General features: G+C 46.5%; 2 protein-coding genes across 7 annotated transcripts in view; one reads left to right on the top strand and one right to left on the bottom strand.

Annotated features, from left to right (window-relative positions):
- ZNF146 (zinc finger protein 146) overlaps nt 1–13175 on the top strand; it is a 37278-nt gene that overhangs the window by 8233 nt on the left and 15870 nt on the right. The window contains exon 1 of one of the 6 annotated variants that reach the window (XM_055145161.1): nt 10648–10920. The exons of 3 other annotated variants lie outside the window; for them this stretch is intronic. The gene's annotated coding sequence lies outside the window, so the exon portion shown is untranslated. Of the gene's footprint in view, nt 1–10647; nt 10921–11119; nt 11222–13175 lie in introns of those variants that run through there. 2 more of the 6 variants (XM_055145160.1, XM_055145163.1) reach the window with 2 other exon arrangements.
- Nucleotides 1428–13175, bottom strand: part of LOC101539905 (zinc finger protein 567) — a 44579-nt gene continuing 32831 nt past the window's right edge. Inside the window, exons 5-9 of the mRNA XM_055145720.1 lie at nt 10642–10727; nt 7842–7894; nt 4807–4933; nt 4534–4620; nt 1428–3049 (exon numbers count right to left, since the gene is read on the bottom strand). Coding sequence (XP_055001695.1) covers nt 1782–3049; nt 4534–4620; nt 4807–4933; nt 7842–7894; nt 10642–10727 — 1621 coding nt within the window. The 3' untranslated portion in view covers nt 1428–1781. The remainder of the gene's footprint in view (nt 3050–4533; nt 4621–4806; nt 4934–7841; nt 7895–10641; nt 10728–13175) is intronic.

Here is a 13175-nt window from a genome sequence, read left to right on the forward strand (position 1 = left end):
TTACTGTTTTTGGCATATCGAATACGCCATGGGTAGTTTGCCAGGCTCTGCCGTGCGGGCGGGATACTTGCTGGGCTCTCCAAGAGGGATGGAGGAATCAAACCCGGGTCGGCTGTGTGCAAGGCAAACGCTCTGCCCACTGTGCTATCACTCCATTGGTGAATGAATATAATTAATACTTATTGAGAAGAGGCTTTATTTGGAATATATGCTAGTCCATACAAAACTCTATTAAGTAGGTATAATATTACTCTTTAAAAATAAACAGAGGGAGGGGCTGGAGTGATAGCACAGTGGGTAGGAAGTTTGCCTTGCATGCGGCCGACCTGGGTTCAAATCCCAGCATCCCATGTGGTCCCCTGAGCACCGCCAGGGGTGATTCCTGAGTGCATGATCCAGGAGTGACCCCTGTGCATTGCTGAGTGTGACCCAAAAAGCAAAAAAAAAAACCTGAGGGACAAAGAGAGTATAAAATTTTTCCCAATGCTGTTCAGTCAGTAATGAATGGACTAAGAGAACGTTCAATAAACTGTATGCCATGGTGAAAAGCACAGTTTTTTGTAGGGACTGGGGAGATCGTATTGTGGGCAGGGTATTTGCTTGCACACAGCCAACCTGGGTTTGATCCCGGATATTCTATATAACCCCCTAAGCACCACCAGGAGTGATCCTTGAACACATAGCCAGGGGAAAGCCCTGAACACTAGTGGGTGTGACATGTCCCCTAAAAAACAACAACAAATTGTTCTCTTGAATTACTCCTGGTGGTGCTAGGAGGACCATGTGGTTCAGGGACTATACCTGGGGCTCCTGCCTGAGCTATCTCCAACTTTTATTTATTTTTTTATTATTATTTTTTGCTTTTTGGGGTCACACCCGGCGATGCTCAGGGGTTTACTCCTGGCTCATGCACTCAGGATTATTCCTGGCAGTGCTCAGGGTACTGTATGGGATGCTGGGAATCAAACTCGGGTCAACCGTGTGCAAGGCAAACACCCTACCCGCTGTGCTATTGCTCCAGCCCTCTATCTCCAACTTTTAACAGGTCATGTTTCTGTTTGAAATTTTCTCAGAAACTTAACAAGTTTGAGTGATAACAGATTTTTCTATATTCACATTAATATGGGGGGGTGTTAAGCAGTGCTGAGGGGGCCTGAAGGCTGTTCCCAGTGATACTCAGTCTAGGTGTGCAGGTCTCATGGTTCAGACCTAGGGCTTGTCACACCGAGTGGAGTTGGGGAACCACTGGGGTGACACCCATTCATTGGTGCTCATGGGCCATGAGGTGCCATGGATAGAACTTGGGGTGTCATGCATGTAAAGCATGCACTCTAGTCTGCTGAGCTATCTCCCAGCTCCCATATTACATAACCCCAACCCCAGTATAAGTTATCTGATGCTTAATAAACAGTGAGTATGAGACAAAATGAAATTTCCATATTTATTGAATTTTCTTCTGTCATGAATTAACTGAATTTTCATAATGGAAGTGACAAATGAAAGCTTTTTTTTTTTTGGGGGGGGATCACACCCGGCGATGCACAGGGGTCACCACTCCTGGCTCTGCACTCAGGAATTACCCCTGGCGGTGCTCAGGGGACCATATGGGATGCTAGGAATCGAACCCAGGTTGGCTGCGTGCAAGGCAAACTCCCTACCCGCTGTGCTATCACTCCAGCCCCGACAAATGAAAGCTTTCTGACATGAAGTACCTTATATTAGACGTGACGGAATTGTGAGTCGGGAGTGAACTGTGCATCAGGGTTTTCTATGAAGGATTTCTAACCGGTATGGAGTCTGTAGTGTTCAATGAGCTGTGAGCCAAGAATAAAGTCCTGGCCACATTCTTTGCATTCATAAGGTTTGATACCAGGATGAATTCTCTGATGTTCAGTAAGTTGTGAACTACGAATAAAGGCCATTCCACATTCCCGGCACTGATAGGGTTTCTCACAGGTATGGATTCGCTGGTGATGAGTCAGCTGGGACACACGAATGAAGGCCTTCCCACATTCCTTACATTCATAGGGCTTGTCACCCGTATGGATTCTTTGATGTTGAATGAGGTACGAGCTACGACTAAAGGCTTTCCCACAGTCCTTACATGCATAGGGCCTGTCACCTGTGTGAACTCTTTGATGGCGAGTAAGCTGTGCATGCTGTCGGAAGGCCTTCCCACATTCCTTACATTCATAGGGCTTCTCCCCCGAATGAATTCTTTGATGCCGAGTCACTTCTGAGCTATGAATAAAGCCCTTCCCACACTCCTTACATTCATAGGGTTTCTCGCCCGTATGAATTCTTTGATGGACGGTGAGCTGTGAATGCTGTCTAAAGGCTTTCCCACATTCTTTACACTGGTAGGGTCTAGCGCCTGTATGAATTCTCCGATGAACAGTTAGTTGTGAGCCACGAATAAAAGCCTTCCCACAGTCTTTACATACATAGGGTTTCTCCCCGGTATGAGTTCTTTGGTGCAGAATGAGCTGGGAATGCTGTCTGAAAGTCTTCCCGCATTCCTTACATTCATAGGGCTTGACACCGGTATGAAGTCTGTGATGTAGAATAAGTTCCGAAGTGCGCCCAAAAGCCTTCCCACAGTCCTTACAGTCATAGGGTTTCTCCCCGGTGTGAATTCGATGATGCTGAACAAGGTGTGAGGCCCGGCTGAAGGCCTTCCCACATTCTTTACATTCAAAGGGCTTTTCACCAGTGTGAGTTTTCTGATGCTGAATAAGATGTGAACCACGGTTAAATAGTCTCCCACATTCACTACACTTGATCCGTTTCTCACCAGTCAAATTCCTCTGACGTAGGGTAATCAGGGATGTGTGACGCTCATTCATAGGCATGCTGTCATAGGGGAGTTTTATTTGCTTAAAATAGTCTGGATTTGCTTGTCTGGAAATCTGGCCTTTATATCCCCAGTCATCCCTAAAACTGGAGCCCTCCAAATCACAGTATGTAAAGCGTTCCTTTATTTCCCAACTGAATGGCTGTACTTTAAAATTTTCTTTTGGTGACAATTTCTCACACCTGGACTCCAAATCTGGGGAAAAACAAAACAACCAACGAAGTTAAATGCAAGATATTTTTCTCTTCTCTGAATTTATAGTAAGGTCTGGATAGTACAGTGGGCAGAGTGGTTGCCTTGTATGTGACCCAAGTTTGATCCCCAGCACCCTATAGAGTTCCCCAAGGACGACAAAGAGGGATCCCTGAGTGTAGAGCCAAGTGTGGTTTAAAAAAAAAATAAATTATGTGTGTATCACTGTCACTATCACTGTCATCCCGTTGTTCATCTATTTACTCGAGCAGGCACCAATGACGTCTTTATTCCTCCCAGCCCTGAGATTTTAGCAGCCTCTCCTTACTTGTCTTTCCCAACGATTGGAGGCTCTTCCAGGGTCAGGGGAATGAGAACTATCGTTACTGTTTTTGGCATATGGAACACAGCCAGGGTAGCTTGCCTGGCTCTCCAAGAGGTATGTGTATATATATATATATATATATATATACCACTTGGTATATGTGTATATATACATATTATATATACATGATTTGTTGCCTACTGTCTGAACTCCATCAAATATTGTGTGGAAATTATGGAAAATGGGTAGGAAGTGTCTTATAATGTGTCGAGCGGCCGCTTTGCAGCACGCAGTCCGGAAATTGGCTTGGAGCGTGGAGGCGGTTGGGTAGTGGAGGTAGGTTGCTGGGGCTGAGTCCCTTGGGGCAGGGAGGGTTCTCACCTGCCCCCCTCTGGGGCACCCCGAGTGAAAATAGCCTGGCGGGGAGTCCCATGTGTGTATATATGTGTGCATATATATGTAGTTAGGCCATTATTAAAAATGAAATTAATAACCATAAATAATGAAAGGCTGAGATGCATCAACTATTGCTCTGAAATCTCAAAAGGCATATGAAAGCACAAAAGTGATGAGAGCTCAAATGGTGTGAGGATGGAGCAACAAACATGTCCAGTTTTCAATTTGATAGAGGTCTGAGTCAGTGAGGAAGCCTGTTATTAATAACAGAATGTAAACAAAAATGCTCAAGTACCACTCTGGACCAGAGGTTCTCAAACATTTTTTTGGGGGGAGGGGGCCCATAGTCAGCTGTGCTTAGGGATTACACCCAGCTCTGCACTCAGGAATCATTCCTGGTGAGGCTTGGGACCATATGGGGTGTCAGAGATCATACCCACGTTGCCTACATGCCTGCCATCCCCTCTGTACTATCTCTCCAGCCCAGAAGCAGTTTTAAAGTTTTAGGGGTAGGGATTGGGCTCCGTGCTGGGGTCATTCCTGATGGCGGCACAGCCTTTCTGGATAAGAAAGAAGAAAGGAACTGATGTGGGTGAAGAAAAGGTTCCCTTGACAACTGATGCTGATATTGTTCTTCATGCTTCAGGCCTTTATCCCATAGTCTTTCATAAGACTTTGAGGAGAACTTCCCAACAAAAACTCAAGCTACCACTATCAGAAACCCCCCTCCCACTGCGTCTCCCCCACTGAACCAACCCCAGCTCACCTGGGCACCAGGACCCATTTGCAGACATCCAGGGTTCTCTCCCTTGCTCTAATAAGGAGATGACATCAGGCTTAGGAATGGAAAGTCCTGTTAATGGGGGAAACAGGGTATGATCACAATGTTCCTAGTCAGGGGAGGGGGGAGAAGGAGAGAGGGAGGGGAAGGGGAGGAGGGGGGAGAGAGGGAGAAGGCAGTTTCCTCCCTTCTGATCAGAGGCGGGGACAGTGCCCCACTATTGCTTCCTGCCTGGCCCTGACTGTACAGTGGCCTTACCTAATGAGACTAAGTTGCTGAAGTTCTCCAAAGTCACATCCTTATACAAGTCCCTCTGGGCTGGTTTCAGGCACTTCCATTCTTCCTGAGAGAACTCCACCACCACATCCCTGAACGTCACCAACCCCTGAAATAAGCTTCTCATTACAAGCAAATTCAAGGACTTATTTTTTGTTTTCATCCCACTTATTACAGAAAATTTCAAAATAACAATATTTTAATAACAAATAAATAATAGAAAAAAATATAATGGCTCCGCAAGTCTCTGGAGATCATATGAGGTGCCAGGAATAGAACCAGGCTGGCTTGCAAACAAAGCAAGGCCTTACTCACTGTTCTATCTAACAAGGTATAATTGTGTTTTTGTTTGTGCTTGTTTAATGGTGGGGTTACTCTTGGTTCTGAATTCAGGAATTACTTCTGGTGGGGCTTAGGAGACCATATGGCATGCCAGTGATTGAATGGTGGTTGGCTACCTGCAAGGCAAACACCCTGCCCATTGTACTTTATCTCCAGCCCCAAGGTGTTTTTTTTTCCAAAGCATAGTAACCAGATTATTTTAATACTTAGTAAAATTATTTCCTGTTTACCAGATCAAGTTTCAGATTGCCCCAAATTTGACAGAAAGTTTTGGTTTTTGGCCATACCTGACGGTGCTCAGGGGTTACACCTGGCTCTGCACTCAGGAATCACTCTTGGCAGTGCTCACGGTACCATGGGGTGCCGGGGATGGAACCTGGGTCAGTGGCATGCAAGGCAAGCCACCCTACCTGCTGTACTATTACTCTGGCCCTGACAAAAGTGATTTTTTAAAAATTCTTGGACTATATCCAGAGGTGCTCAGAACTGACTCCTGGCTGTATGCTCAGGGACCACTCCTTGTGGTGCATGGGGATCGTATGAAGTACTGGGGATTGAATCCATATCAACTACATGCAAGGGGAGCGCCCAGTCTGCAGTACTATCTCTTAAACAGCTTCGACAAACCCTTTTAAAAAAATGTGAATGCCTAAGGACTGTCATATTAAGCTTTCAAAAGAATTTGAACAAAAGAACAAAAAGAGAGGCTGGAGCACAGCGGGTAAAGCGTTTGCCTTGCATGCGGCTGACCTGGGTTCGAATCCCAGCTTCCCATATGGTCCCCTGAGCACTGCCAGGATTAATTCCTGAGTGCATGAGCCAGGAGCAACCCCTGTGCGTCGCAGGGTGTGACCCAAAAAGAAAAAAAAAAGAACAAAAAGATGAGTTCATCAAAATCAAAAACATGTGCAGATGATTCTATCAAAAAAGTAGACAATCTGGATTTGGATAGCACCTGCTTTTCACATGGTGGCTGACACTGGTTCAATGCCTGGTACCACATACAACCCCCCAAACCCCACTAGAAAGTGACCCCTGAGTCCAGAGCCAGGAGTAGTCCCTGAGCATGGATGGGTGGTTCTAACTCAACCTCAAAAGAAAACAAAACAAAACGAGAACCAGAAAGAGAAAATTCAACCCACACGGAGAAAAGAATATGTATATTTGATAAGGTACCAAACAAACAATATATGTAGAATTTTTTTGTGTGTGTGGTGTCTGCCACACCCAGGTCTACATATATAAGTACTCTACCAATGAGCTACATTCTTAGCCTTAGAACATATCATAATTATTACAACTCAGAAATAAAAATTAATTTATCTATCTATAGTTAAAAACTCAGTATGGAATTTGAATTGATTTTCCATAAAAAGATAAATGAACGGGCTTGCGTATGAAGAAAACACTGAAATCACTAGTCATTAGGAAAAGGCAAATCACAAGTACAACAGGATTCACATCCATTATATACACACACATTTGATGTGTAGTAGGGGAGATGGCTTCAAGGGCTGGAGTGCACACTGTGCATGTGGGAGCCCCGGGTTTGATCCTTGGCACCATTTGGTCCCCTGAACACTACCTGGAGCAGCCCCGAGCAATGTTCAGTGTGGCCCCAAAATAACAGAAGGATGATAAAATTACTGCAGACTTCAGCTTTTGTTTTGTTTTCTGTTTTTGGAGCCACACCCAGCGATGCTTAGGGGTTACTCCTGGCTCTGCTCATGCCAATTATACCTATCAATAATTACTACATTTGAAATTAAAGTGAGAAATTTAGGGCCAAGGAGAGAGCTCAAAGGGTTAGAGCACAAGCCTAATGTGCTCCTAGGCCTGAGTTCCATCCCTGATGCTGTGCGACCTTCAAGCCCTGCTGGGCCCGAGCAGCACCACAGTCCCAGGCCCACGCTGTGAACTGTCAGGTCACTTATTGCTGGGAGTGGTCCTCAGGATCCCTGAGCATTAGTCGAGAGAATGCTCACCCCACCCCATCACCAGAAATGAGACATTTAAAGAGTATTGATTTTTAATTTTCTTTTTATTTTTTTAGTTTTGGTTTAAGGATCACTCCTGATGGGCTTGGGTCTCCTGTGTATGAGGCAAGTACCCTGCCGTTCTGTACTATCTCTCCAGCCGCTCCACCGGTACACTGTTAAGAGCACTACACACTCAGGTGAACACTATGCGGATGACGTGCCACCAAGGCAGTGGGGCTCGGGTCAAGGAGCAGGTCACTGAATAAGATGGTAAAATTCAGAGGCCAAGTGCTGGGCTGGAGAGAGAGCACAATGGACCGAGCATGGGTTTTGCATGCAAGAGACTGCACTTGATCCTCAGCACTGCATGGTCCTTGAGCAATGAGCCAGGAGTAGCCCCTGAGAACCACTGAGAACGGCCTAGAAACAAGAAAGGGGGGGAAATATGATCTGGAGGGAGGGCAGATTACTTCTTGGTCAAGGATAGCTGAAATTTCTGGGTCTGAAGAGTATAGTGGGTCAGGTGTTTGCTTGCCTTGCACGTGCTAACTCGATCCCTGGTGACATCTTATATGGGCTTGGGGCTGGGGACAACCAGGATAATTTCCAAGTGTAGAGTCAGGAGTGACCCCTAGTATGAATAGGAATGACCCAAAAACTTTTAAAAAAGGGAGTTTAGAGGAAATTTCAACTTACCTGGGCCATGGCTTTGAGAACTACCCAAGTTGCTCTCGTTTCTCTAGATTCTTCTCATAGACAAATGCGGAGTTCTGGAACATCAGAGTAGGGGAGAAGGGACAAATTCCTTATAACCCAAAATTGCCTCAGCACCCCTTAAATAGATGCTTAAAACAATTTTTTTAAGGGCTTTAGAAAAAGACCATGGGTTCTAGGGCCTGGGAATGCATGCCAGAGATTTTGTGAAGACCCCCATGAATACAACAGACAGGAGCTTTTTGGGGCTCCAGCAACAGACAAGGTGATAATCTGACAGCCCATACAGTTGCCAAGGATTAAGAGGACTGAGGACAGTTCTCCAGTGAGAGCACTAGAGGAAGGAAGAGGTCCTCAAGTGCTGGGGAGTCCTCTCCCAACACACAGAGCCTTCTGACCTCAAGTTTCCATCCCAGACTCCTGAAGTGGGGAAGGCGTTTAGGAAGTCCTACCTTTGTGAACCATCGATAAAATAAATTGTACTCTGTGCCCGCCCCCTCCAAAAAGTGATAAAAGGAATGTGAACTGGCCGTTGGATTTTATTGGATTTGACATTATTTTGTTGGTGGTGGGTTTTGGGTCACACCCAGTGGTGCTCAGGGTTTCCTCCTGGTTCTGCACTCAGGGACTATTCCTGACATGCCTGGGAGATAGTATGTGGTGCTGGGAATTGAACCTGGTTGGCTACAAGCAAGCCAAGGGCTGTACCCGCTATACTATTACTCAGGCCTGAGGATCTGACATTGTTGAAGTCATTAGGATTATTGACACATCCTGCTTGTTTAGACTACAAAAGTTTTGGCTGCAGTGGATTCAAGAGAAGGGAGGAAAGGGATCAATTCTGTCAAAAAACATTGCAGAAAAGAGAAACAGCTGGAGATGGACATGGGGCCCAGGTAAAGTTAGTAGTTTGTTTTGAATGTAGGAGAAAAGATAGCATGCCTTCTCTTTTGGAGGGGGGGTGTTGGTGAAGAGGTTAGAGCATACATAATGGTCTCAGGCTATACCTGTCTCAGTGCTTAGGGGTCACTCCTGGCAGTGCTCAGGGATCAAACCCAGATCTCTTGCATGCGTTCAATCCTTTGAGTTATCTCTCTGGCCCTATGTAGCATGTCTTAAAGTGATGGCAATAATCTGGTAGAATAAAATTTGTAAGGCAGGGACATATATGACAACTGCTGGAATAATGACTGAGTAGGAGGAAGAAGATGGGAACAGCAACCGAGTGTTAAGGGCGCCTCCTCCCTAACTTATATAGGTACAGGAATGACCCCCAGGCTTCTAGAATGAGGTGATGTGGAGCTATTCACATGCACATCATTTAGGTTAGTTTTTGTGATGACCCTGTAGGTGAAATAAAGTTGTTATTATTCCCTAGATTCTACAAAAGATAAACCTAAGAAGGTGTGAGATTCATCCAAAATCAGACAATAAAATCAAAGCTGGAAAAAAAATTGAAGGGCTTCATTTTGTTGCCCATGAAAATTTTCACTAAAATAAACTGTATTCCTGTGGTTATTGACATTAATCAGAGTGTGAACAATAAATTCCTTGGTAGGAAGAGGGGGGACAACAGAGTTAGGGACTAATAGAGAAGGAAACTTGAAAATAATGGCCATTCCTCTTCACAAGTGTCAAGGTCACAAAAGAGCAAGACTGAGGAACTATGCATGATAAGTCTGAGGAAACTTATCAGTCATTGCAACATATGACTCTGGACTGGACCCTTGTCCAGAAAAAAAGGACACTAAAGGAGATAGTTAAAATGTTTTAAGTGGGGGCTGGAGAAATAGCACAGCGGGTAGGGCGTTTGCCTTGCACAAGGCCAACCGGGTTTCGATTCCCAGCATCCCATATGGTCCCCTGAGCACTGCCAGGGGTAATTCCTGAGTGCAAAACCAGGAGTAATTTCTGTGCATCGCCGGGTGTGATCCAAAAAGAAAAAAAAAGTTTTAAGTGGAGGGGCTGGAGGAATAGCACAGTGGGTATGCCAGCCGACCTGGGTTCGATCCCCAGCATCCCACATGGTCCCCCGAGCACCGCCAGGAGTAATTTCTGAGTGTATGAGCCAGGAGTAACCCCTGTGCATCGCCGGGTATGACTCAAAAAGAAAATGTTTTAAGTGGACCACGTTGATAGTGTAGCTGGTTGCCTTACACAAGGCTGACCCAGGTTCCATCCCCAGCATCCCGTATGGTTCCCAGAGCACCTCCACGAGTGGCCCGAGTGCAGAGGTAGGAGTAAGTTACTGAGTGTGACTCAAAACCAAGTATATGTATGAAAAAGTTTTACAGATTGGTTATTATTAGTGTATCTGTTAATCTGGCTTTGAACAGTACTGTTAGGGTGCTAACACATGGTCAGTCGGGTTAAGGGCAATGGGAATTCTCTATTTGCAGTATGTTAAAGCTTAAAACTAACTGAAAATGGAAAACATTTTTAAAAGTTTTTAATGAATATAGGGACTAGGGATGATGTATGGACTTCTCAACTCACTTCCAGACACCCGCCTTAGAGACAAGCAGACAAAACCGCACCTCCACCCGCAGCAGTCACAGTCATGGCTGGCCCCCCTCCCCCAACGGTCACCAGGACCCCCCACCCAAACACAGTCATCACAACACACCGTTACACAAACACCAGCAGACACGGGGGGGTGTCAACCGCCCCCTCACCGGCACCTCCACCCCCCACCAGCAATACGGTCGGAATCGCGACTCCTCAGCCCGCCGAGGCTCTGGACACGCCCCGTCCCCGCCCCGGACTCCACAGACCCCCTCACCTCCGGCCTCCGCTTGGTCGCGTCCGGGTCCGCGCGCGAACGGTCTCGCCACGACATCGAGACGTAACGTCGGGCCGCAGTGAACTCTGGGAAGCGTAGTCCGGAGCCCGAGCCGCCCCGGACAAGATGGCGCCCTAGCACCGCGGCGTTGGGGCTGGGCCCGTTGGAAGCTGCTCCCGGGAGGCCTCCTAGGGGGAATCCGCTCTCCAGAACGGTCCGCAAGCTTGAACGACCTTCTCCCAAGGTAGGAGGACTCACCCCAGGGCTCCGTCGTCACAGGTAAAGGCAGCCAAATTCGTGTGGAGGAGACAAAAGTGTTGACCAGCAAAGCCTTCAGGGAAATGTAGTCCAAGGTGGGGGAGAGAAAAAAAAAAAACCCTAAATAAACCGGGGTCTTTACTAGAAAATAATTAGATCCCCGCTGGGCCCGGCCGCGGTGACCGGCGGGCCGCGGCGCGGAGGCTTCTGGGAGTGCTCGCTCGTCCGCCACAGTGCGCAGGCGCAACGCACCGAGTGGACATTTTGGTCTTTGTCCGCGGGTCAGACCGGCCCCTGGGTCCACGTGGCGCGAAAATAGGAGGTGGGATGTGGGCGTCTGGGGGCCGATCGGGTGGGGAGGCTGGAGGGGGAGGATTGTGGGTCTGTTGGGGCGCGACGCAGGGGTGAGGAGTGGGTTTAGGAGCCTCCGGCCTACAGCGCGCGGTGGGGGCTGGGGCCTCCGAAAGGAGTCGAGCCTGTGTGATCCCGAGTTTGACCGCGCGTTTGACCGGATAGTTGAGATTTTCGGAGAGAATGTGTGGGTGTGTGGCCGCCTCTAAGAGCAAGATGTGGGGCACCGATATGTGGGTGCTAACTTCTGAACCCCCATTTCTGTTGTCGACGAAAGTGCCGGTAACCACGGTGCCATCTTCCTGGAGCTTCTTTTTTACTGGGGGTGGGGGTGGGGGGAGAAGCTTAGCGGTAAATTACTTAAAATGAATTTATTTATAAAAACGCGGTTTTTTATAAGTTGGGAATAGAATGCAAATTGCCCTAAGGGTTTTTTTTTTGTTCTTGTTGTTTCTTCAGTGCAAGAATATTTCAGAGGAACTTTCTGTTTGTTTCAGACAGGCCTCAGATCCTTGGGAGCACTGTTAATAGTTAATAGTGCTGCTAAGCCCTATGCCAAACGTCATCAATAAACTCTGGGAAACAGGTGCTTAGTAAGGAACTCGCAGGAGTAGAGCATCAAGGGTTTGAGATTCCAGGTTAGGCTCAGCTTTGAAGAAAACTTGGTTCGTCAGATATTTAATCACGAGACTCTGTCTCCTAAATAAATGTGTCCCCAGGCCGAACGGGATTTGTAGAGGGAAAACTTAACGTACGAAGACTTCAAATAATTTTTTTGTTTGGTTTGGGGCCACACCCAGCGAGTGTGGGGGCTACGCGCAGTGAGGTGCCTTTTGGATGGAATCTGGGGCTCCCCTCTATGCTCCAGCTTGTAAGAGTCATCATCTCTCAGGACGCCAAATATTTTTTTCTAAGGATTCCACCTTAAATCATCCTTCACGTTATTTTAAGTAATAAGAGTTAGATAGGTAACAAATTAATGACCTAGAAATAGCTATTCAGAAGCTATAGAAAAGAAATGAACTTAATATAGTAGGTACGGGGTGGGGTGGGGGGCTCAGCCTGAGAGCACTTTACCCTGCGTGTCTGTGAGGACCTGGGTTTGAATCCCAGCACTGCCCTCAAACAGGCCCACACGCAACAGCATATTACAGCAATTGAGCATTTTGTAATTTATTTTTTGAAGTTTTTATTTTTGCCACTCCTGGCAGAGCTCAGGGCTTACTCATAGCTCTGCATCAGGGATCACTACTGGTGGGGCCTGGGAGGCATACAGGGTAATGAATCCAGCCCAGAGAGGTCGCTTGCAAGGCCAAGTGTCCTACCTGCTGTACTGTCGTTCTGGCCTCACTCTTTATCAAATGGGAAAATAAACTCAGTATGCAAAGATTCTTTGCTCCTGAGGAGCCTAACGTACTTTTGTTTGTTTGTTTTTTAATTTTTCGGCTACACTCAGCAATACTTGAGGTTACTCCTGGCTCTGTGCTCAGGGATCACTTTTGGTGGACTCAGTGGAACATATGTGGTGCCAGGAATAGAATTCAAGTTCATCACATGCAAAGCAAATACTCGTTTTTGGGCCACAGCTGGCGATGCTCAGCTGTTAACTCTTTGCAAGGCACTCAGGAATTGATCCTGGCAGTGCTTGGAGACCATATGGGATGCGCAGGATCAAAGCTTGGTTGGCCTCATGGAAGGCGATTGCCCTACCAGCTCCAGCCCCCATATTAGTGTTCCAATTAATTTTGAGTAGTATATTTTTACCTAATAATTATCCTCAGTTGTATTTTATAGTGAAAATTAAGTATTTGCTTTAGCCTGCAATATAAGAAAAATGGTTTAAAACTTGGAATACTTGTATTAGTAACCATAAACATAGTGTATCATGCAGGAAAAAATTAGAAGTTTTTTCTTAAATTGCATCA

This window comes from Sorex araneus, chromosome 8 (assembly GCF_027595985.1).
Source record: "Sorex araneus isolate mSorAra2 chromosome 8, mSorAra2.pri, whole genome shotgun sequence".
NCBI classification, from domain to species: Eukaryota; Metazoa; Chordata; class Mammalia; order Eulipotyphla; family Soricidae; genus Sorex; species Sorex araneus.